The sequence below is a fragment of the Dendrobates tinctorius genome, unplaced genomic scaffold, assembly GCF_039654945.1.
Source record: "Dendrobates tinctorius isolate UK_male_01 unplaced genomic scaffold, ASM3965494v1 ptg000216l, whole genome shotgun sequence".
Lineage (NCBI taxonomy): Eukaryota > Metazoa > Chordata > Amphibia > Anura > Dendrobatidae > Dendrobates > Dendrobates tinctorius.
In genome coordinates, this window is record NW_027361883.1 from 1,133,852 (window position 1) to 1,157,908 (window position 24,057).

The following is a 24,057-nucleotide window of genomic DNA, read 5'->3' on the forward strand; positions in this document are numbered from 1 at the left end:
CCAAGACTCCCAGAGACACTATTCTTAAATCCCTGCCTCTCCTAAAACTAGCGACTGGTTTCATGGCTGACGCATCGGCTGAGTCAGTACGATTCGCAGCCAGCAACGGGTCATTATCCAACGCAGCTACAAAGGCTATTTGGCTAAAGACCTAGTCAGGGGACAGGCAAACTAAGAATAAACTTTGTGCCATTCCCTTCTCAGGGGATGAGGTGTTTGGGCCCATTCTAGACAACATTCTTTAAAAAGCCTCAGATAAATGAAAGGGTTCCCGGAAGAGAGGCCAAAGAAATACCAGCCGTTTCGTAGACCACAGCCTAGTCAGAAGTCAGACTACAAGGGAAAGGGGAAGACGGGTAGATGGAGTTACCCCAAAGGAGGGAAGGGAAGAGATTCCATCTTTTCAGGCTCAGGCTCACGTAGAAAATGACGCCGTCAGAATAGGGGGTCTGCTAAAGGGGTTCCAGGAAGCCTGGGAAAAAGATCAAAATCCACGGGTATTTCAGACTGTCCATCTACCTTCAGAGAGGTTTGTAATAACCAACCCTTGCCTTCCCTCAACCTCCTCAATGTGGTCAGACATCCAGGACCTCCTGAGAATTGGGGCTGTAGTCCCAGTTCCCGCTCAGGAGAGAGGCAGATGTCATTTCTCAAGCCTCTTCTCAATATAAAAGCCTTCAGGAGAAACCAGGACAATAATAAATCTCAAGCCTCTAAACAAATACGTCAGGTACAAGAGATTCAAGATGGAGTCCATAAGGTCCACAATACCCCTAATAGACAAGGATATGGTGATGTGCTCTTTGCATTTGAAAAGTGCATACTATCACGTCCCGATTCACGAGTCCTACCAAAAATATGAGGTTTGCCCTGAGAGTTCCGGGAAAGGTCTGTCACTTACAGTTTCAGTGCCTTCCCTTTGGCCTAGCCTCAGCCCCCCAGGGTGTTTACCAAACTAATGGTAGAAGTGGCCGCCTATCTGAGAAATCGCGACATCACAATTATACCCTATTTAGACTACTTCCTAATAGGGGCCAATTCCAAAGAACAGCTCAGGGCCGATTGCCAGATGTCAATCTCCACGCTGCAGAATCTAGGATGGATAATAAACTGGGAGAAGTCAAACTTGGTCTCAGGGCCGAGGACAAAATTTTTTGGGGGTCTTGCTAGACTCCCATTTAAGAATATCCTTTTTACCAAGTGATGAAGATTCTGAGACTGATGACATCTTGCATCCCCTGTGTGAGATGGAGTCAGTTCCACTCTCGGGAACTGCAGAAGGCAGTCCTCTCAACATGGGACAGAAGTCAGTTCTCACTGGACAAAGGAATGCCCCTATCCCCGCGGGTGAAGAAGTCTCTGTGATGGTGGACCGTTTCTGGAAACCTCCAGGCTGGCGTTCCATGGATTCTCTCCCCGTGTGTAATCATCACCACCAACGCAAATCAGCTAGGCTGGGGCGGCCACTTGGAAGGGAGATACTTCCAAGGAGAATGGAGCTCAGGGATAAGAGCCAAGTCATCAAACTTCAGAGAGTTATATGCAGTGTGGAAAGTGCTTCTCCAAGTTCTGTCCCTGATCAAAGGCAAGCACATAAAAATCTTATCAGACAACACAACGTCAATAGCATTTCTGCGCCACCAAGGAGGTCCAAAGCATCCGGCACTACAGCGGCTTTGATCTTAACATGGGCAGAAAAATCTGTCCTATCCGTCTCGGCAGTACATCTAGAGGGAGCCAAGAACCAGGTGGCCGATTTTCTGAGCAGGAAGAAAGTAGCCTCGACAGAATGGGAATTGAACGACGATGTGTTGTGCTAACGCTGGGGAAAACCAGCCATGGATCTGTTTAACACCAGGAAAAATGCAAAAGTCAGAACATTTTTCTCCCTAGATCCTCTGGACGGTTCAACAGGGCTCAATGATCTATCCCAGTCATGGGAAGAGGGCCATTTATACGCATTCCCACCTCTTCCTCTGATCCCGAGAATCCTCAGGAAGATACATGACAAAGAGGTGACTGTTATCTTAGTAGTACCCTTCTGGCCAAAGAGGTCCTGGTTTTCTCTGCTGAGGAAGATGTCGAGGGAAGACGCCATCCTACTGCCAGGGACCAAGGCCCAGTTGCCCATTGCAACCCGGGCCCTCTCCAACTCACAGCCGGGATCCTTAACGGGAGGTCCTGAAGTCCAGAGGTCTATCCGATGAGGTGATCTCCACGCTTCAAGCAAGTAGGAAGGCAGTGACCTCCGCCATTTACAGCAAGATTTGGAAACAATTCTGCAGTTATTGTGGAGAAGCGTCAATAGGTCCTGCCCATCCAAACAGCCCTAAAATTCTTGACTTCCTGCAGGCAGGATTTAGAAAAAGGCCTTAGACCCAGTACCCTGAGAGTGCAGATCTCGGCCCTTAGTGTATTCTTTGATTCGGCTCAGTCCTTACACCCCTGGATAGTTAGGTTCTCCAAAGCTGTACAGAGGCTGACGCGTTTGATACGGAGGTCGGTACCACCTTGGGATCTTAATCTGGTCCTTAATACCCTGTGTAAGCGTCCATACGACCTATCCGAGGACATGGAGATCAGCAAGCTCTCTTTCAAAACTGCATTCTTAGTGGCTATTACTTTGGCAGAGGCTAGGGGAACTACAAGCCCTATCCATCCAGGACCTGTCCTTGCAAGTGTTTGAAGACCGTTTAGTTTTGAGGCTCGACCCAACTTTTCTCTCTAAAGTTGTTTCAAACTCAAATTCTTCTTCCCTCATTCTGCAAAAACCCTAGAAACCTGAAAGAACCTATCATAACCTAGACGTTAGGGAGACGGTTCTCAAATACTTAAAAGCAATGGGAGGGTTGAAGGCAAGACAAAAAATACATTTTATAGTACGGGGGTCCAAATAAAGGTAGGAAGGCAGCAAAATCCACAATCGCCTTGTGGTTCAGATCCACGATAAGTCTAGCCTACGAAGATCAGGGTAGATCTCCTCCGGATGTTCAGAGCCCATTCTACTAGAGCTATGGCCACCTCGTGGGCTCCAGTAGAGCTTGAATGTCTCCATTGCAGGTTCCTGTAGAACATCGATGTCCTCACCACACGTCACAGATCCCCCTTAGCAGGTTCCCGTGGAGCGCGGGCGTCCCCCTTAGCAGGTTCCCGTGGAGCGCGGGCGTCCCCCTTAGCAGGTTCCCGTGGAGCGCGGGCGTCCCCCTTAGCAGGTTCCCGTGGAGCGCGGGCGTCCCCCTTAGCAGGTTCCCGTGGAGCGCGGGCGTCCCCCTTAGCAGGTTCCCGTGGAGCGCATATGTCCTCGCCATATGTTGCAGGTTCCCGTGGAGCGTGGGCGTCCCCGCCGTTTGTGGCAGGTTCCAGTGGAGCACGGGCGTCCCCGCCGTTTGTGGCAGGTTCCCGTGGAGCGCATACGTCCTCGCCGTACGTCACAGGTTCCTGTAGAGTGTGGATTTCACTGGAGCAGAACCATAAGGAAGATGTTAATTTCACAGATGAAAAGCATCTTGTTTGTATGGGGGAGGCGTCCGTGGGTGGAGGACCCCATCATTATGAGGCTTTGATTCCCCCACCCCCCAAGAACTAAATTTGGCGTCCTAATAATAAATGTCAGGCCTGTTGCATGATCTTCTGTGGCACGCTGCTTGCGAAACTCTCTTTCCATGTGTCCCATGCGCCTCGCAGATGAGTCTAGTAAAAATGAGGAATCCAGAGCTGCACCTGCGAGCGACCAGCCCCGTCCTCAGCGCAGCTCCAGGGGTCTGCTCAGCCCCCGGTAATGAGAACCGTCCGGGGGCTGGAACGCTACCGCTCCCAGAAGAAACAAACCAGGCAAAGTTTAATTTCTCTTCGTAGTTTTGTATGAACGCCAGTTGTGTGGTCGCCCCCTCCCCCGTACGGACGATGGCGCCATCATTATTCAGGACGGGAGGAGGGTGCGAGTTTAAGGTCACATTATATGGGGCTTCCAGAAAGCGTACTTTATATACTGCCCCAGCCATGACTGGCGTTACCATTAATTCACTGGGAGACCATCCATAGAATGACTGCAGGGACAGACTACACCGGGCACGGTTGTCTGTTACCATGGAGACACATAAGTGTGCATAGGAGCAGTAGATGCAAAATGATAACATATTTTTAATTGTTCCCTTAGCCTTGCGTGACGTGTATATCCATAATGAGCACAGGTCACTTTATGCTCCACGACGGATATGTACATCATGCCGATTGCCCGGTACAGGTTCGGTACCGGTGCGATTAGGTGCAGCAGCCCAACTGAGAAATATAGCTGCGAGGATCGGTGTTCTTGCAGATCCGAGCAGTTTAACCCCTCATATGCTGCCAGCACACACATGATTGTTATGACAGAGGGGGTATAGTTCTGCCTTTCAGCCCCTTGGTGTCCCCTGACAGTGGCCTCTGGGTTTGCCATACACTGCAGCCTGTCGGATCCCACTGGATGGGGTAATGCACTGCACCTCACAAGTAGAGCAAAGTGTTAGACATGATCATAGGATCGCAGCTTCAAGTTTCCAAGAAGTATTGTGAAATTTAAAAAAAAAAGTTTTTTTTATTTCCTCTTTGTAATTAAACTTATTTTTTTTTTTCCTGCAAAAGTAGCAAAATGTAAAAACAGTATACATTGGCTATCACTGTGATCGCATCGATGCACACCATAAAATACCGTAGAACGCTTTCATCCTCCGCACCATAAGAAAAAAGAAAAACTAGCCAGACTGCTCATCCGGTGTCAGCAGAAATGAAATAAAATGAAAAAGTCTTCAGTACCCAAAAATGACCTTAGCCTGTCCCACAAAACATAAGCCCTAAAACTGCAGAAAATAGAAAGCGAATGGTCGCAGAATATGGTGAACCCCCAACCACCCCATTACCGATCATGTGAAATGAAAGGCCATTGTTTATACCGTGTAGAGAAATATCTGGAAATCATCAGATGTGAGAGACCCCTCTTCTAAGCATCGTCTCGTCATCTCCATGACTTATTTGAGACCTGTCCTTCCTCAGGATCTCCTTGGGAGGGAGCCTCTTCTGCGTCCTTAGTTTTGGAGACTTTGGCTATAGGTTTCTACTCTTATTTAGCTTTGTGGAATTATTTTCCCCCGTGTGCTGTATACATATAGTCCGAGTAGATGATTGTACACACAATCATTAACACTAATTCCTTCTAGAGCTTTGATGAAACGCCGGCGTCTTTAGCAAATTCCTTCCAATAATGATGTAGTTTCCTATATTTTCCTGTTTACGTTTAATAATGAGGTCTGATTGCTTATGATGACTGCGGCATAGAGGGATCTCTACCGTGGGGTTTGTAGTTAACCTCTATTTTTAAGAAATATACGTATGGGCATGCATAGGTGGGCCCATATGCCCCCTGAGATATCATTGGGTCTAAAAAGTATTACATGGACCTCACTTCATTTGTGAGGTCGGGTGCCGGACGTTAGTTAGGAAGGTCGGGCTCAGATGTGACATTTTAATTCTAAAGATGGATGGAAGCCGAGGTAATAACGTTCCAAACTCGCACCCCCATGTCTGTGTTTTGCTTTGTTCAGTCATGCTGGGACAGAACTCAATTATTAGGGGTGCACATACTTTTCACCATTTAGTGTACTAACAAACATAGCAGATTGCTTTGCCGTCTTGTGTAACACTTTCTACATATATACATGTTCAGAAGGAGCAGCAGCATGGGGAACATTATAGAGCAGTACTGAGCATTGTAGCTGTGAATTCAGCACTGTGTGAGATTAACATTTGAAAGCAGCAGCATGGAGAGTATTATGCATCTGTTTAACTTGATTACTGCACTATGGTGAGATATTCGCTGACTAGAATGCTTTTGCAGCATTGCGGACATTATTCAGTAGTACTGAGAAGTGTAGCTGTGAATCCAGCATTTTGATGAGCAAAACACTAGACAGCAACAGCAAGTCTATCATTATACAGCAGTACTGTGCATTGTAGCTTGAATCAGTACTGAGGAGAAATACACATAAAAATGCATCAGCATGGAGGACATTGTTCTGCAGTATAGCTGTGAATCCAGCATTTCAGAGAGAGACATGAAAGCAGCAGCATGTCTATCATTATACAGCATTGAGGGTTTACATACTTTTAACCATATGGAGTAGTGACCATTGAAGCAGATTTCAGTGCAGTCTGCTATCTTGTGTAACACTTCCTATTATTCTTATTATATAAAGCAGTACTTAGCAGTGTGAGATAAACACTTGAAAGCCGCAGCCTGGAGAGCATTATGCCGCAGTTTAACTTGATTCCAGCACTAGGATGAGATATTCACTTACTAGAAAGGAGTTGCAGCATGTAGGACATTGTTTTGCAGTACTGAACATAGTAGCTGTGAATCTAGTAATCTAGTATTTTGGCAACATAAAAATTAGAAAGCAGCAGCATGTCTATCATTATACAGCACTACTAAGTGTAGCTTGAATCCAGCACTGAGGATGCTAACAGAAAGCAGCAGAATGGAGGACATTATGCAACAGTACTGAGTGGTGTAGTATGAAACTAGCACATATGTAAAATTATACACATTACAAAGCAGCAGCATGGAGGACATTGTTCTGCAGTACTGAGCAGTGTAACTGTGAATCCAGCATTTTGGCAAAATAAAAACTAGGAAGCAGCAGCTCTATCATTATACAGCAGTCCTGAGCATGGTAGCTTGAATCCCACACTGAGAAAGAGGTAAACATTAGAAAGCATCATCATCGAGGACATTGCTATGCCGTACTGAGCAGTATAGCTGTGAATCCAGCATTTTGGCAATATAGACCTGCTGCTTTCTAGTCTTTCATTATATAGCAGTACTGAGCATTGTGTCTTGAGCATGCATGAATGAGGAGAGGTAAACATTAGAATGCGACACAATGGAGGACGTTATTGAGCAGTACTGAGCCATGTAGCTGTGAATCCAGCATTTTAACAAGATAAAAACTAGAAGGCAGCAGCATTTCTATCATTATACAGCAGTACTGAGCATTGTAGTTTGAGTCCAGCACAAAGGAGAGATGCATATTAGAAAGCAGCAGCATGAATGACATTGTTCTGCAGTACTGAGCAGTGTACCTGTGAATTCTGCACCATAGCTAGATAAATCACTTAATAGAAAGTGACATTTACTTTTTTTACTTCTCACTCTTCTTCCACTTTCCATGGACCTCAATAGGCAGCTGTAACTTGATCTCTAGATGAGCAACTTGGGATTGAGCGGTTTTTTTTTTTTTCCAGAGTGGATGGTGAGTTCAGGAGGGAGTTTTATGAAAAATAAGCTTATCCCTTTAAATAATTGCAAAGTTTATTTTCGCTATCAATTTTAACTTTATGCAAAGTTTGTTGAAACGGCAGTGGCCATTTAATATGTGGCAGGTTTGGGGTCCGGCTGTTGGAAAGTGTGTGTGTGTGGGGGGGCATAATCATGCTGTAGTGGTCACTGGGAACATCGCCCCTTGTTCCTAGCTGTCATGGCCGGTAATCCCCCACTTCTTACCATTCTCCTTCCGCTTCCATCTGCCGCTGTTTATTTTTATCTCCGGGAATAAACAGGATTTCTATTATGTCTGGTAAGGAGAAGATGTCTTCACCCCCACCAAGTCCTCCTGAAGTGCCCCCAGTAATCGGCGCCCCCTCCGTTCTTTCCTTTTTCATTCTAATTGAAACCAACAAGCCCAGTAATTGAAACCACTGACGACGCGGCCTTTGTTTCATTACCACCAGTCTTGTTCTGTTCCACTTGATTTATTTTATTTCATGTCTTAGATTTTCTTCTCCTGCTAAATATTTTATTTTTTTTTTGCACGGGGGTCTTAATAGCTCTGGTGGTTTGGCACGTGGAGCCAGAACTTCTTTACCCCGGTCACTGGATTGACATTTTGTTTTTGATCATTTCCATGGCAAAGTTTTACAATGGAGCATCCTCACGGTGGTGGCGTTGCCGCCTCTCAGCGCTTCCTGTTTATTTCTCACTTTTATGGCTTTTTTTTTTGTGTACAATGAAAACCTTGTGGAGACTAAGGCCACGCCGCGCACCAGCAAGACCTAGCGTTGGGCGTGCTGGTGGTACAGGTGGACGTGTTCTGGGTAATTCTTGTCCGTGATTTATACATGATGGTCTCTGTTGTGGACAACAATGGCACTGGTCAGTGGCTTTATTGATCTGTGGCTGGTCTGGTCCAGGGCTTACAAAAGATCACAGATGGTCCATAATATTGTCCCTAGTGTGGCCTTGAAGATTCACTAGACTTCTATACAGAATGTATATGTAGTGTGTGTCCTGTATGTAGTAGACGTGCTCGGGGAAGGTGCGTCTCCTGTATGTAGTAGACGTGCTCGGGGAAGGTGCGTCTCCTGTATGTAGTAGACGTGCTCGGGGAAGGTGCGTCTCCTGTATGTAGTAGACGTGCTCGGGGAAGGTGCGTCTCCTGTATGTAGTAGACGTGCTCGGGGAAGGTGCGTCTCCTGTATGTAGTAGACGTGCTCGGGGAAGGTGCGTCTCCTGTATGTAGTAGACGTGCTCGGGGAAGGTGCGTCTCCTGTATGTAGTAGACGTGCTCGGGGAAGGTGCGTCTCCTGTATGTAATACACGTGCTCGGGGAAGGTGCGTCTCCTGTATGTAATACACGTGCTCGGGGAAGGTGCGTCTCCTGCATGTAGTAGACGTGCTCGGGGAAGGTGCGTCTCCTGTATGTAATACACGTGCTCGGGGAAGGTGCGTCTCCTGCATGTAGTAGACGTGCTCGGGGAAGGTGCGTCTCCTGCATGTAGTAGACGTGCTCGGGGAAGGTGCGTCTCCGGTATGTAGTAGACGTGCTCGGGGAAGGTGCGTCTCCTGTATGTAGTAGACGTGCTCGGGGAAGGTGCGTCTCCTGTATGTAGTAGACGTGCTCGGGGAAGGTGCGTCTCCTGTATGTAGTAGACGTGCTCGGGGAAGGTGCGTCTCCAGTATGTAGTAGACGTGCTCGGGGAAGGTGCGTCTCCAGTATGTAGTAGACGTGCTCGGGGAAGGTGCGTCTCCTGTATGTAATACACGTGCTCGGGGAAGGTGCGTCTCCTGTATGTAGTAGACGTGCTCGGGGAAGGTGCGTCTCCTGTATGTAGTAGACGTCCTCGGGGAAGGTGCGTCTCCTGTATGTAGTAGACGTCCTCGGGGAAGGTGCGTCTCCTGCATGTAGTAGACGTCCTCGGGGAAGGTGCGTCTCCTGCATGTAGTAGACGTCCTCGGGGAAGGTGCGTCTCCTGCATGTAGTAGACGTGCTCGGGGAAGGTGCGTTTCCTGCATGTTGTAGACGTGCTCGGGGAAGGTGCGTCTCCTGCATGTAGTAGATGTCCTCGGGGAAGGTGCGTCTCCTGCATGTTGTAGACGTGCTCGGGGAAGGTGCGTCTCCTGCATGTAGTAGACGTGCTCGGGGAAGGTGCGTCTCCTGCATGTAGTAGACGTGCTCGGGGAAGGTGCGTTTCCTGCATGTTGTAGACGTGCTCGGGGAAGGTGCGTCTCCTGCATGTAGTAGATGTCCTCGGGGAAGGTGCGTCTCCTGCATGTTGTAGACGTGCTCGGGGAAGGTGCGTCTCCTGCATGTAGTAGACGTGCTCGGGGAAGGTGCGTCTCCTGCATGTAGTAGACGTGCTCGGGGAAGGTGCGTTTCCTGCATGTTGTAGACGTGCTCGGGGAAGGTGCGTCTCCTGCATGTAGTAGATGTCCTCGGGGAAGGTGCGTCTCCTGCATGTTGTAGACGTGCTCGGGGAAGGTGCGTCTCCTGCATGTAGTAGACGTCCTCGGGGAAGGTGCGTCTCCTGCATGTAGTAGACGTGCTCGGGGAAGGTGCGTCTCCTGCATGTAGTAGACGTGCTCGGGGAAGGTGCGTCTCCTGCATGTTGTAGACGTGCTCGGGGAAGGTGCGTTTCCTGCATGTTGTAGACGTGCTCGGGGAAGGTGCGTTTCCTGCATGTTGTAGACGTGCTCGGGGAAGGTGCGTTTCCTGCATGTTGTAGACGTGCTCGGGGAAGGTGCGTCTCCTGCATGTAGTAGATGTCCTCGGGGAAGGTGCGTCTCCTGCATGTTGTAGACGTGCTCGGGGAAGGTGCGTCTCCTGTATGTAGTAGACGTGCTCGGGAAAGGTGCGTCTCCTGTATGTAGTAGACGTGCTCGGGGAAGGTGCGTCTCCTGTTTGTAGTAGACGTGCTCGGGGAAGGTGCGTCTCCTGCATGTAGTAGACGTCCTCGGGGAGGTGTCCTCTATGTCAGGGTTCCCCAACTCCAGTCCTCAAGGCCCACCAACAGATGATGTTTTCAGAATTTCCTTTGTATTGCACAGGTGAAGAAATTATCACCTGAGCAATACTAAGGAAATCCTGAAAACATGATCTGTTGGTGGGCCTTGAGGACTGGAGTTGGAGAACCCTGCTCTATGTAGTAGACGTCCTCGAGGGAGGTGTCCTGTATGTAGTAGACGTGCTCGGGGCAGGTGCGTGTCCTATATGTAGTAGATGTGCTTAGGGAAGGTGCATGTCCTCTATGTAGTAGACGTCCTTGGGGGAGGTGTCCTGTATGTAGTAGACGTGCTCGGGGCAGGTGCGTGTCCTGTATGTAGTAGACGTGCTTGGGGAAGGTGCTTCTCCTATATGTAGTAGACGTCCTCGGGGGAGCTGTCCTGTATGTAGTAGACGTTCTCTGGGGAGGTGTCCTGTATTTAGTAGACGTGCTCGGGGGAGGTGTCCTGTATGTAGTAGACGTGCTCGGGGCAGGTGCGTGTCCTGTATGTAGCAGACGTACTCGGGGAAGGTGCCTGTCCTGCATGTAGTAGACGTCCTTGGGGGAGGTGTCCTGTATGTAGTAGACGTGCTCGGGGGAGGTGTCCTGTATTTAGTAGATGTGCTCGGAGGAGGTGTCCTGTATGGAGTAGACATCCTCGGGGGAGGTGTCCTATATGTAGTAGACGTGCTCGGGGGAGGAGTCCTGTATGGAGTCGACTTGCTCGGGGCAGGTGCGTGTCCTGTATTATTATTATTATTATTATTATTATTATTATTATTATTATTATTTATTGTTATAGCGCCATTTATTCCATGGCGCTTTACATGTGAGGGGGGTATACATAAAAACAAGTACAATAATCTTAAACAATACAAGTCATAACTGGTACAGGAGGAGAGAGGACCCTGCCCGCGAGGGCTCACAATCTTCAAGGGATGGGTGATAATACAGTAGGCGAGGGTAGAGCTGGTCGTGCAGCGGTTTGGTCGATCGGTGGTTACTGCAGGTTATAGGCTTGTCGGAAGAGGTGGGTCTTCAGGCTCTTTTTGAAGGTTTCGATGGTAGGTGAGAGTCTGATATGTTGTGGTAGAGAGTTCCAGAGTAGGGGTGATGCGCGAGAGAAATCTTGTATGCGATTGTGGGAAGAGGAGATAAGAGGGGAGTAGAGAAGGAGATCTTGTGAGGATCGGAGGTTGCGTGCAGGAAAGTACCGGGAGACGAGGTCACAGATGTATGGAGGAGACAAGTTGTGGATGGCTTTGTATGTCATGGTTAGGGTTTTGTAATGGAGTCTCTGGGCAATTGGGAGCCAGTGAAGGGATTGACAGAGGGGAGAAGCTGGGGAATAGCGGGGGGACAGGTGGATTAGTCGGGCAGCAGAGTTTAGAATAGATTGGAGGGGTGCGAGAGTGTTTGAGGGGAGGCCGCAGAGCATGAGGTTGCAGTAGTCAAGGCGAGAGATGATGAAGGCATGGACTAGGGTTTTTGCAGATTCTTGGGTGAGGAATGAACGGATGCGTGAAATATTTTTGAGTTGAAGTCGGCAGGAAGTGGAAAGGGTTTGGATATGTGGTTTGAAGGAGAGATCAGCATCAAGGATTACTCCGAGGCAGCGAGCTTGTGGGACTGGGGAGAGTGGGCAGTCATTTACTGTAATTGATAGGTTCGTAGGGGGGTCACGTGAGATGGGGGAAAGATGATGAATTCTGTTTTGTCCATGTTGAGTTTCAGATATCTAGTGGAGAAGAAGGATGAAATAGTGGACAGACATTGAGGGATTCTGGTTAGTAGGGAGGTGATATCTGGTCCAGAGATGTAGATCTGTGTGTCATCAGCATAAAGATGATACTGAAAGCCATGAGATTCTATGAGCTGTCCCAGGCCAAAGGTGTAAATAGAGAACAGCAGGGGCCCTAGGACTGAACCTTGTGGGACTCCGACAGATAGGGGGCGAGGTGAGGAGGTGGTGTGTGAGTGGGAGACGCTGAATGTCCGGTCTGTTAGGTATGATGAGATCCAGGAGAGGGCCAAGTCTGTGATGCCGAGGGATGAGAGGGTCTGTAATAATAGGGAATGGTCCACTGTGTCAAAGGCAGCCGACAGGTCCAGGAGGAGGAGGACAGAGTAGTGTCGCTTGCTCTTGGCAGTTAAGAGGTCATTGGTGACCTTAGTAAGGGCAGTTTCAGTGGAGTGGTGTGACCGGAAGCCAGATTGTAAGCGGTCGAAGAGGGAGCAAGAAGAGAGATGGGAGGACAGTTCAAGGTAGACGTGTTGTTCCAGTAGCTTGGAGGCGTATGGGAGAAGTGATATAGGGCGATAGCTAGATACAGAGGATGGGTCAAGAGAGGGCTTTTTGAGGATAGGTGTGATGGAGGCATGTTTAAAGCTTGAGGGGAAAACACCAGTTGTTAGTGATAGGTTGAAGAGATGGGTTAGGGTTGGGATGAAGACTGTGGTGAGGTTTGGGATGAAGTGGGATGGGATCGGGTCGAGTGCACAGGTGGTGAGATGTGATCTTGAGAGTAGAGTGGAGAGTCGATCTTCTGTAATGGTGGAGAAGTTGGTTTTGAAGGTGGAGGGCTGGGAAGTCGGGAGGAAGGGCTCTGGGGGTTGTTGACCAAAACTGTCCCTGATGTTATCAATTTTCTGCTTGAAAAATGAGGCAAAGTCTTCAGCTGAGATGAGTGGGGAGGGAGGAGGTGCTGGGGGGCGGAGGAGAGAATTGAAGGTGTTGAATAACTGTTTAGGGTTGTGAGACAGGGAGGATATGAGAGATGAGAAGTAGGTTTGTTTAGCTGTGGCGAGTGTGGTCTTGAAAGTAGTGAGGGACTGTTTGAATGCGATGAAATGCTCGTTGGAGTGGGATCTTTTCCATCTGCGCTCAGCAGCCCTGGAAGCTCGCCTCAGCTCTTTGGTCAGGCTGGTGTGCCAGGACTGTCTGTTGATTTTGCGAGTTTTGGTATGTGTAAGTGGGGCAGCGGATTCCAAAGCTACAGCTATTGTGGTGTTATATAGAGCGGCAGCGTCATCCGCATTGTGTAAGGAACTTATATCTGTAAGAGGGAGGAGGGATTCGGAGAATGAGTGTAGGTCAAGGTGTTTAAGATTCCTGCGAGGGTGTGAAAGTTTGTGGGGTGGGGATTGTAGACATGGAGTGAAGAGGGAAGAGAATGTGAGCAGGTTGTGGTCAGAGAGAGGAAGAGGTGAGTTAGAGAGGTTAGATAGGGAGCAGAGGCGGGTGAAGATGAGGTCCAGTGTGTGGCCATCTTTGTGGGTGGCTGTAGAAGACCATTGAGTGAGGCCGAAGGAGGAAGTGAGAGATAGAAGTTTAGTGGCAGCTGAGAGGGAAGTGTCAATGGGGATGTTGAAGTCGCCCATGATGATAGTAGGGATGTCCGCGGAAAGGAAATGAAGTAACCAGGTGGTGAAGTGGTCAAAGAAGGTGGTGGCTGGCCCTGGGGGGCGGTAGATGACAGCCAGTTGGAGGTTGGAGGGGGAGTAGATGCGCACAGAGTGCACCTCAAAGGAAGGGAGGGTAACAGAGGGTGGCAGTGGGATTGGGGTGAAGGAGCAGGTATCTGACAGGAGAAAACCAACTCCTCCACCATGTTTGCTGCTGGGGCGGGGGGTGTGAGAAAGGTGGAAGCCGCCATACGAAAGTGCAGCAGGAGAGGCTGTGTCAGAAGGGGTGAGCCAGGTTTCGGTGATGGCGAGGAAGGAGAGTTTGGTAGTAACAAAAAGATCATGGATGTAGGAAAGCTTGTTGCAGACAGAGCGAGCGTTCCACAGAGCTCCTGTTAGTGGGACTGGGGAAGCGGGGGCTGGGTGAATGGGTATAAGGTTGGAGAGGTTACGGAAGGTTGTGATAGAGCGTGGATGGGAGGTAGAAATGACTGTGGGAATGTGGTGAGGAGGACCAGGATTTGGAGAGATATCACCAGCAGTGAGAAGGAGCAGAGAAAGTGTTAGCAGGTGGGAGCAGGAGAGGGCATGAGGGGGCTGTCTGTGTTTGGAGACAGAGGATTGTATGTTAAGGAACAGTTTTGAGGCGGAGGTGAGGTGGATGGGGAGGATTGAAGAAGAGATGAACAGTTCCTTACTAGGAGTAGGGATTAGGGGAATTAGCAGAAAGTGAAGGATTATTGGGGTGAAAGTGAAAACAAACAGAAACATTGTTTACAGTGACTGTGTCCAGTTACCTTCAGTTCCCTTCTGGTTCAATTCTGGTTTTAATTCTTAAATTAATCTTCACACTTCTAGCACACACTTATAGCAATCACAATTCAGACTGAAGTCTATGCAGACTTGTACTCTGCAATATATGTACAACTAAGTGTATGTAACTGTATGTAGTAAACGTGTATGTAGTAAACTGTATGTAGTAAACGTGCTCAGGGAAGGTGCCTGCCCTGCATGTAGTAGACGTCCTCGGGGGAGGTGTCTTGTATGTAGTAGACGTGCTTGGGGGGAGGGGCGTGTCCTATATGTAGTAGACGTGCTCGGGGAAGGTGTCATGTATGTAGTAGACGTGCTTGGGGGGAGGGGCGTGTCCTATATGTAGTAGACATGCTCGTGGGAGGTGTCATGTATGGAGTAGACGTCCTCGGGGTAGGTGTCGTGTATGGAGTAGACTTGCTCGGGTCAGGTGCGTGTCCTTTATGTAGTAGACGTGCTCGGGTCAGGTGCGTGTCCTTTATGTAGTAGACGTGCTCGGGGGAGGTGTCCTGTATGTAGTAGACGTGCTCGGGGGAGGTGTCCTGTATGTAGTAGACATGCTCGGGTCAGGTGCGTGTCCTGTATGTAGTAGACGTGCTCGGGGGAGGTGTCCTGTATGGAGTCGACTTGCTCGGGGCAGGTGCGTGTCCTGTATGTTGTAGACGTGCTAGGGGTAGGTGTCCTGTATGTAGTAGACGTGCTCGGGGAGGTGTCCTGTATGGAGTCGACTTGCTCGGGGCAGGTGCATGTCCTGTATGTAGTTGACGTGCTCGGGGAAGGTGCCTGTCCTGCATGTAGTAGACGTGCTCAGGGGAGGTGTCGTGTATGTAGTAGACGTGCTCGGGTCAGGTGCGTGTCCTGTATGTAGTAGACATGCTCGAGGGAGGTGTCCTGTATGGAGTAGATGTGCTCAGGGCTGGTGCGCGTCCTGTGTGTAGTAGACATGCTCGGGGAAGGTGTGCCTCCTATATGTAGTAGACGTCCTTGGGGGAGGTGTCCTGTAAGTAGTAGACAGGGAGATGTCCTGTATGTAGTAGACGTCTTCGGGGGAGGTGTCCTGTATGTAGTAGACGTGTCCTGTATGTAGGGCAGGTGCGTGTCCTTTATGTAGTAGATGTACTCCGGGTAGGTGCGTGTCCTTTATGTAGTAGATGTACTCCGGGCACGTGCGTGTCCATTATGTAGTAGATGTACTCCGGGTACGTGCGTGTCCTTTATGTAGTAGATGTACTCCGGGTACGTGCGTGTCCTTTATGTAGTAGATGTACTCCGGGTACGTGCGTGTCCTTTATGTAGTAGATGTACTCCGGGTACGTGCGTGTCCTTTATGTAGTAGATGTACTCCGGGTAGGCGCGTGTCCTTTATGTAGTAGATGTACTCCGGGTACGTGCGTGTCCTTTATGTAGTAGATGTACTCCGGGTAGGCGCGTGTCCTTTATGTAGTAGATGTACTCCGGGTAGGCGCGTGTCCTTTATGTAGTAGATGTACTCCGGGTACGTGCGTGTCCTTTATGTAGTAGATGTACTCCGGGTACGTGCGTGTCCATTATGTAGTAGATGTACTCCGGGTACGTGCGTGTCCTTTATGTAGTAGATGTACTCCGGGTAGGCGTGTGTCCTTTATGTAGTAGATGTACTCCGGGTACGTGCGTGTCCTTTATGTAGTAGATGTACTCCGGGTAGGCGCGTGTCCTTTATGTAGTAGATGTACTCCGGGTAGGCGTGTGTCCTTTATGTAGTAGATGTACTCCGGGTACGTGCGTGTCCTTTATGTAGTAGATGTACTCCGGGTACGTGCGTGTCCTTTATGTAGTAGATGTACTCCGGGTACGTGCGTGTCCTTTATGTAGTAGATGTACTCCGGGTAGGTGCGTGCCCTTTATGTAGTAGATGTACTCCGGGTAGGTGCGTGCCCTTTATGTAGTAGATGTACTCCGGGTAGGTGCGTGCCCTTTATGTAGTAGATGTACTCTGGGTAGGCGTGTGTCCTTTATGTAGTGTCTTTGGCCTCGGCACTGCCATTACTTTTTAGGAAGCTGCCCCCTCCTTCTCCTCTGTCCAGTGATTTGTGCACCTGTCGTTCTGCACCCTCACTATACACAGTTTCCCACTTTCACGGTCTCTTGTTGCTTTATGTGAATGTAAACACCTGAGGTTGAGTACCTGGTCCTGCTCACATGCTGCTGAGAGACCGGGTAATGTCCTGTGCTGTGTGTGCCAGCAGGTGGCGCTCACGTGGTATGGTGTAACCCTATGCAGATACATGGTGTGATGGGCATTACATGAAATGCCCACGGTTCTGCGTTTGACATTTTGCAGCGCTCTTGATCGCTTTGTCCTGATGGCAAAGTTCTGCATATGGGCAGGCAGCCCTCCAGTCACAGCCAGAGCTGCATTCAGTGTTCTGCTGTTCTCCTATGAGCAGTGCATTCCGGCTTGCACAGGACTTAGGTGATCGGACAGTCGGAGCTAAACTCAGGATGACTGGTGGGAATATGGGTGTGAAAAATAAATTGTTTCTGATCTTCTGTCTGGGGTCAGTAGTAACTCTAGTCTCCAACTTGTCTCCTTCCAGGTCTGTATATGATGGAGAAGAGCACAGCCACTTTATGGAGAAGCTGGAGGTACGGATCCGGAACCACGACCGCGAGATCGAGAAGATGTGTAACTTCCATTATCAGGGTTTCGTAGACTCCATCACTGAGCTGCTGAAAGTGCGAGGGGAGGCAGAGAAGCTGAAGGTAAGACTGGGAGAATTGCTTCACCCCCGGAGGGAGCACACAGAGTGCGAAACCAGAGACCAGTGGATTGAGAGAACCCAACAGTTCTTATTCATTTTTATAGCACCATTTATTCCATTGTGCTTTACCAGTGAAAAAACGGAACTATAGACAAGTACAATAAACATGAGCAATACAAGGCACACACAAGTACAGAAGGAGAAAGGACCCTGCCCGCGAGGGCTCAGTCTACAGGGGATGGGTGAGGATACACTAGGAGAGGGTAGAGCTGGTCGTGCGGTGGTTCAGTAGACTGAGGATCACTGCAGGTTGTAGGATTATCGGTAGAGGTGGGTCTTCAGGTTCCTTTTGAAGGTTTCCGTGGTAGGCGGGAGTCTGATTTATTGGGGTAGAGAGTTTGAGTGTGGGGGACGTCTTGTATGCGCTTGTGGGAAGAAGCGATAAGAGGAGAGGAAAGAAGGCGATCTTGAGAGGATCCAAGGTTGCGTGTAGGTAAATACCGGGAGACCATATCACAGATGTATGGAGGAGACAGTTTGTGGATGGCTTTGTATGTCATGGTTAGGGTTTTGAACTGGAGCCTCTGGACAATAGGAAGCCAGTGAAGGGCCTGGCAGAGAGGAGAGGCTGGAGAAAAACGGGGAGACAGGTGGATTAGTCGGGCAGCAGAGTTTAGGATAGATTGGAGTGGTGCGAGAGGGGAGGCCAGAGAGTAGGAGGTTGCAATAGTCGAGGCAGGAGATGATGAGGGCATGCACGAGCATTTTTGCAGTTTCTTGGTCAAGGAATGCACGGATCCGCAAAATGTTTTTGAGTTTGAGTCGGCAGGGGTTTGGATATGTGGCTTGAAAGAGAGGACAGAGTCAAGGATCACCCCGAGACACCGAGCTTGCGGCACTGGGGAAAGTGAGCAGCCATTGACATTGATGGATAGGTCTGGTGGAGGGGTAGAGTGAGATGGGGGAAAGATGCTGAATTCTGTTTTGTCCCTGTTCAGTTTTAGAAAGCGAGCAGAAAAGAAAGATGAAATAGCGGACAGACATTGTGGGATTTTGGTCAGTAAGAAGGTGAGGTCGGGTCCAGATAGGTAGATCTGCGTGTCATCGGCATAGAGACGATACTGCAAACCGTGGGATTCTATGCGCTGTCCCAGGCCGAAGGTGTAGATGGAGAAGAGTAGGGGTCCTAGGACTGAATCTAGGGGAACACTGAAAGACAAGGGGGTGAGGTGAGGAGGTGGTGTGGGAGAGAGAGACACTGAATGTTCGGTCTGTTAGGTATGATGAGATCCAGGATAGGGCCAAATCTGTGTGATGCCAAGAGATGAGAGAATCTGTAACAGGAGGGAATGGTCCACGGTGTCGAAGGCAGAGGACAGGTCCAGGAGAAGGAGGACAGAGTAGTGTCGCTTGCTCTTGGCGGGTTAGTAGGTCATTGGTGACTTTAGTTAGGGCAGTTTCAGTTGAGTGATGCGGTCGGAAGCCTGATTATAACCGATCAAAGAGAGAGCAGGAGGAGAGGTGGGAGGACAGGCATAGAGGAGAAGTGATATCGGGCGATAGCCAGACACAGAGGATGGGTCGAGGGATGGCTTTTTGAGGATGGGTATGATTGAGACATGTTTAAAGGATGAGGGGAAAGACATCATTTGTAAGTGAAAGGTTGAAGAGATGTGTCAGGGATGGAATGAAGACTGTGGTGAGGTTAGGGATGAGGTGGGACGGGAGCGGGTCAAGCGTGCAAGTGGTGAGATGTGATCTTGACAGAAGGGTGGAGAGCTGATTTTCTGTCATGGTGGAGAAGCTGGTTTTAGAAGAACAGGGCTGAGCAGTTAAGAGGAGGGGCAATGGGAGCTGCGGGCCAAAGCTTTCTCTGATGTTATCAATCTTCTGCTTAAAGAAAGAGGCAAAGTCTTCAGCAGAAATGAGATGAGTGGGAGGAGGTGCTGGGGGACGGAGTAGAGAATTGAAAGTGTTGATAAGCTGTTTAGGGTTGCAAGTTTGTTTTGCGGCAGTGAGCGTGGACTTGAAGCTGGCGAGGGACTGCTTGTATGCGATAAAGTGCTCGGCAGAACGGGATCTCTTCAATCTCCACTCAGCAACCCTGGAAGCCCGTCTCAGTTCTTTGGTCAGGCAGGTCAGCCAGGGTTGCCTGTTGATTGTACGAGTTTTGCTGTGCCTGAGGGGGGCGGCTGTATCGAGTGCTGCTGTTATGGTGATGTTATAAAAAGTGGTAGCAGCATCTTTGTCATGTAAGGAAGCTATGTCTGTAAGAGGGAGAAAGGACTCAGAGTGAGTGTAAATTGAGATTTCTGTGAGTTTGTGGAGTGGGGGCTGCGCACTAGGAGAGGAGAGGGAAGAGAATGTCAGACAGGGGTGAGTTAGTGAGATTAGTAAGGGAACAGAGGCGGGTGAAGATAAGGTCCAACGTGTGACCATCTTTGTGAGTGGCCACGGAAGACCATTGAGTGAGGCCAAAGGTGCAGTTAGTGATAAAAGTTTAGAGACAGCTGAGGTGGAAGTGTCAGTGGGGATGTTGAAGTCACCCATGATGATAGTGAGGATGTCATGCAGAGAGGAAATGAAGTAGCCAGTTGGTGAAGTGGTCGAGAAAGGTGGAGATGGCTAGTTCTGGGGGGCGGTAGATGACAGCGAGCTGAAGATTGGAGGGGGAGTAGATGCGGACGGAATGCACCTTAAACGAGGGGAGAGTAGCGCAGGGTGGTAGTAGAAGTTGGGTAAAGGAGCAGGTATCGGACAGGAGCAAGTGAACTCCCCTACCACGTTTGTTGCTGGCAAGGGGTATGAGAGAAATTGAGTCCACCATAAGAGAGTGCAGCTGAAGAGGCTGAGTCAGAGGGGGTGAGCCAGGTTTCAGTGATGGCAAGGAAGGAGAGTTTGTTGGTGATGAAAAGGTCATGGATATACGACAGCTTGTTGCAGACAGTGTGTGCGTTCCATAGTGCTCCAGGTAGGGGACCGGGGGGTGGGGGCTGGATGAATGGGTATGAGGTTATCATGAGTGTGAAAACTTGTAGAGGATCGTGGTAGGGTGTTAGAAATGTGGGGATGTGTTGAGGAGGGCCAGGATTTGGGGATACGTCGCCAGCAATGAGGAGTAGCAGACAGAGCGTTGGAAGGTGGGAGCAGCATAGGACATGATGTGGCCGTGTGTGTATGGAGTAAGGGTGGTTTCACATTAGCGTTTCAGGGCGCAGTGGCGGCTTGCGCACGGCCGCCTCTAAGCCCCGCCCTTGCCGCACCTCCTCCGGTAGCTCCGCCTACGGGCACGTGACGCTGCATGCGTCCTGCGTCCCCTATCTTTATCACTGGGGACGCTGGCCGTGCGCAGTATGCGTTTGGCGGCGCATGCGTCCCCAGTGATAAAGATAGGGGACGCATGCAGTGTCATGCACCCGTAGGCGGAGCTAATGGAGGAGGCATGGCAGGGGGTGGGGCTTAGCGGTGGCTGTGCGCAGGCCATCGCTGCGCCCTGTAACGCTAATGTGAAACCACCCTAAAAGGATTGTATGTGGAGGAACAGTTCTGAGGAGGAGGTGAGATGGCTGGGGAGGATGGAGAGAGAAATGACTAGTTCCTTACTAGGTGGAGGGATTACAGGAGATAGGAAAGAAGAAAGAAAGTAGTATGGGGGTTAAAGTGAAAAGAAACAGTGTAGTGCTGTTCTATCCCATTACCTTACAGACAATTCCAGTCCAAATCTAGTGTAATTCAAAGTATTGTACTTATAAATCTGTACTTTGAAATATGTGTGGATCAGACTTCTGGGTCTGAATATATCTTCAGCTAAGACCAATCAGGTGTGAGTGGGGAGATGGGTGGGAATGGTCAGACCAGATGCTGATCGAAACCTATGTGACCAGAGAGATGCGTCAAGAAGGTGCAGCGTTTTTTTAGCTTCTTAAATTTTTCTTAAACAATCTTGCCATAGTTTGTGCTGGAGAGATGCAATCACGCTGCTATCCCCATGAGCCCAAACAGTGATGACCGGACCATCACGTGGCCAGAGCGCGGTATTCGTGTGACCTTGTAGAGATTGTATTTCAGGACTTCGCTTATCGGCCATTCATTGTACAATCTTTACATTTTTGGTTCCAGAACCAGGTGATGGACACTAATAGACGGCTGCAGCTGGACGGAGGAGAGGTAATAGTGTATATATTACTGTTACATCAGAGGGAGGAGAGGAGGAGGAGCTGAGCCGAGCTTGGTGGATGATGGGAGGAGCTGAGCTGTGCTTGGTGAGATGATGGGAGGAGCTGAGCTGTGCTTGGTGTGATGATGGGAGGAGCTGAGCTGTGCTTGGTGTGATGATGGGAGGAGCTGAGCTGTGCTTGGTGTGATGATGGGAGGAGCTGAGCTGTGCTTGGTGTGATGATGGGAGGAGCTGAGCTGTGCTTGGTGTGATGATGGGAGGAGCTGAGCTGTGCTTGGTGTGATGGGAGGAGCTGAGCTGTGCTTGGTGGGATGATGGGAGGAGCTGAGCTGTGTTTGTTGGGATGATGGGAGGAGCTGAGCTGTGCTTGGTGGGATGATGGGAGGAGCTGAGCTGTGCTTGGTGGGATGATGGGAGGAGCTGAGCTGAGCTGTGTTTGGTGGGATGATGGGAGGAGCTGAGCTGTGTTTGGTGGGATGATTGGAGGAGCTGAGCTGTGTTTGGTGGGATGATGGGAGGAGCTGAGCTGTGTTTGGTGGGATGATGGGAGGAGCTGAACTGTGCTTGGTGAGATGGGAGGAGCTGAGCTGTGCTTGGTGGGATGATTGGAGGAGCTGAGCTGGGCTTAGTGTGACTGGAAGAGCTGAGCTGTGATTGGGTGTATCAGAGGGTATATGTGGGATACATTTATAATCTTTGCTGATAGTGAGTCTTCTCCCTCCGTCCTCAGTTGTCATCCACCATGAAGGATCTTCAGCATTGTCGCATCCAGCAGAGGAACATTGCCGCCACCGTGGAGAAGCTGAGCCTGTGTCTACCAGGTAGGTGCCGGCAGAAACCCACCTGTGTTTTATTGGCCTGGTCTTTAGGTTGTGTTCACATTGAAGTCTGCATTTTTTGGCCGGCGACTGCGGTCCTTTCAGGTGATGCACATTATTGTTGTGATTGATCTGTAAAATTCGTCCAATCTGCTGTCGGCCTGACAGTAAATCGTGATGTTTTGGGTAGAAACTCTTGTGTGGTTTTTTTCCCTTAATTGTCGTTTTTTTGTCTTCAGTGCTGGAGATGTACAGTAAATTACGGGAGCAGATGAAGGCAAAGAGGTGAGTGGTCGTGTGTCATGGGGGGATGGAAATGTAATTTTCTCTTTCGTCTCATTGGGGGACACAGAAACCGTGGGGTGTGTGCTGCTGTCACTAGGAGGTTGACACTATGCATGAAAAAAATGTTAACTCCGCCTCCGCAGTATACACCCCTCTGACCGGCTGTAGGACAATCCGTTTTGCTTAGTGTCAGCAGGAGGTGGACAGGGGTCTCTCGCAGACCCTTGCCTACCTCAGTGTGCGTCGTTCCATTTCAGGTAACCATGGAGGGATACAGAGTAGATATGCTACATCTGTACTCCAACACCGGGATCCTGAGTACGGCGTGTACTGCCACCCCGTATCCTCATGAATCCCACGGGCAGGACCCTATCCCCTAACACAGGACTCGGGTTCAGGTGGCAGCTCCTGGTCCTGACTTTCGTCTCACATCACTCGTCCACCAGAGCCTGATGATCGAGAGAGACGCCCTGCAGATAAGGTTTGGGACAGCAATCTTTTCATGCAGATAACCGACCCCTGTTACTGGGTGAAATGGAGGTAAGAGGCTGCAGCGTTGTATGATCTGCTCACCAGCCGCTCAGGCTGAATGTGACCGCTCGAGGCGTTATCAGAGACACACTCAGAGGAGGGTTCTGAATACGGGCCAAAACAGTCCCAGGTCAAGGATATGGTTCAGGGCCTCATTGCCGCAGTCAATGAGACCTTTAGCATTGGGGACGCCACATCAAAACCTAATGATCAGGTTCTCATTTAAGCGTCATAAGTTCCCCTGTAGGGTCTTCGCCTCCCACAAGGATTTTGAGGAAGTGTTGGCCAGGGAAAGGGAGAACCCAACCAGGCGGTTTCAGTGAGGATGTCGTTTTGGATTCTATATCCCTTTCTTCCAGATCTCACCGCCAACTGGACCGCCTCCCCTTCGGTGGACACACCAGTGTCCAGACTTGCTACCAATACAATCCTCCCACTCGCCAGTGGGGCAGCCCTAAAAGATCCCAATGATAGGAGGATAGAATCCCTGACAAAATCCGCCTTTGAGGCAGCAGCCGCTACATTGTGTCCAGCCTTCGCCTCAGCCTGGGTAGCTAAGTCTGTTACAGAATGGGCCAAACAGCGTAGACAGGTCATATTGGCCGAGGAACCACCAGCGGAACTGGCGGAGTTCGCAGATCAAATTTCTCCTGCTGGGAGGTATATGGTATCAGCAGCCCTGGATGTCTTGCGCAGCTCAAGCATCCAGTAACATGGTAGCCGTCCGGCGGACGGTCTGGCTAAAGGCCTGGCAGGCCGATTTGTCCTCAAAGAAATCACTGACCAATCTGCCGTTTGAGGGCATCCTGCTCTTTGGGTCAATGTTAGATCAAATCATTAAGGATGCAACGGGGGGGTACAATCTTCCTTCTCCCTCAGGCCAAGCCTCGTCGATATGTTTTCAAACGTAGGGCTCAGCCCTTTCGCCGTACCCCAGCGACAGGCACTTATTCACAGGGCCCACAGAGGTTGCAAGCACCGAAAGATAGGAGGAAGG

General features: G+C 49.7%; 1 protein-coding gene across 2 annotated transcripts in view; it reads left to right on the forward strand.

The window, feature by feature from the left end:
• The window catches only part of EXOC6B (exocyst complex component 6B), a 187,009-nt gene that overhangs the window by 21,094 nt on the left and 141,858 nt on the right, over positions 1-24,057 (forward strand). For both annotated transcript variants that reach the window (XM_073555069.1, XM_073555070.1), the window contains exons 2-5: positions 17,085-17,250; positions 21,369-21,416; positions 22,157-22,247; positions 22,484-22,529. In XM_073555069.1, coding sequence (XP_073411170.1) covers positions 17,085-17,250; positions 21,369-21,416; positions 22,157-22,247; positions 22,484-22,529 — 351 coding nt within the window. The remainder of the gene's footprint in view (positions 1-17,084; positions 17,251-21,368; positions 21,417-22,156; positions 22,248-22,483; positions 22,530-24,057) is intronic.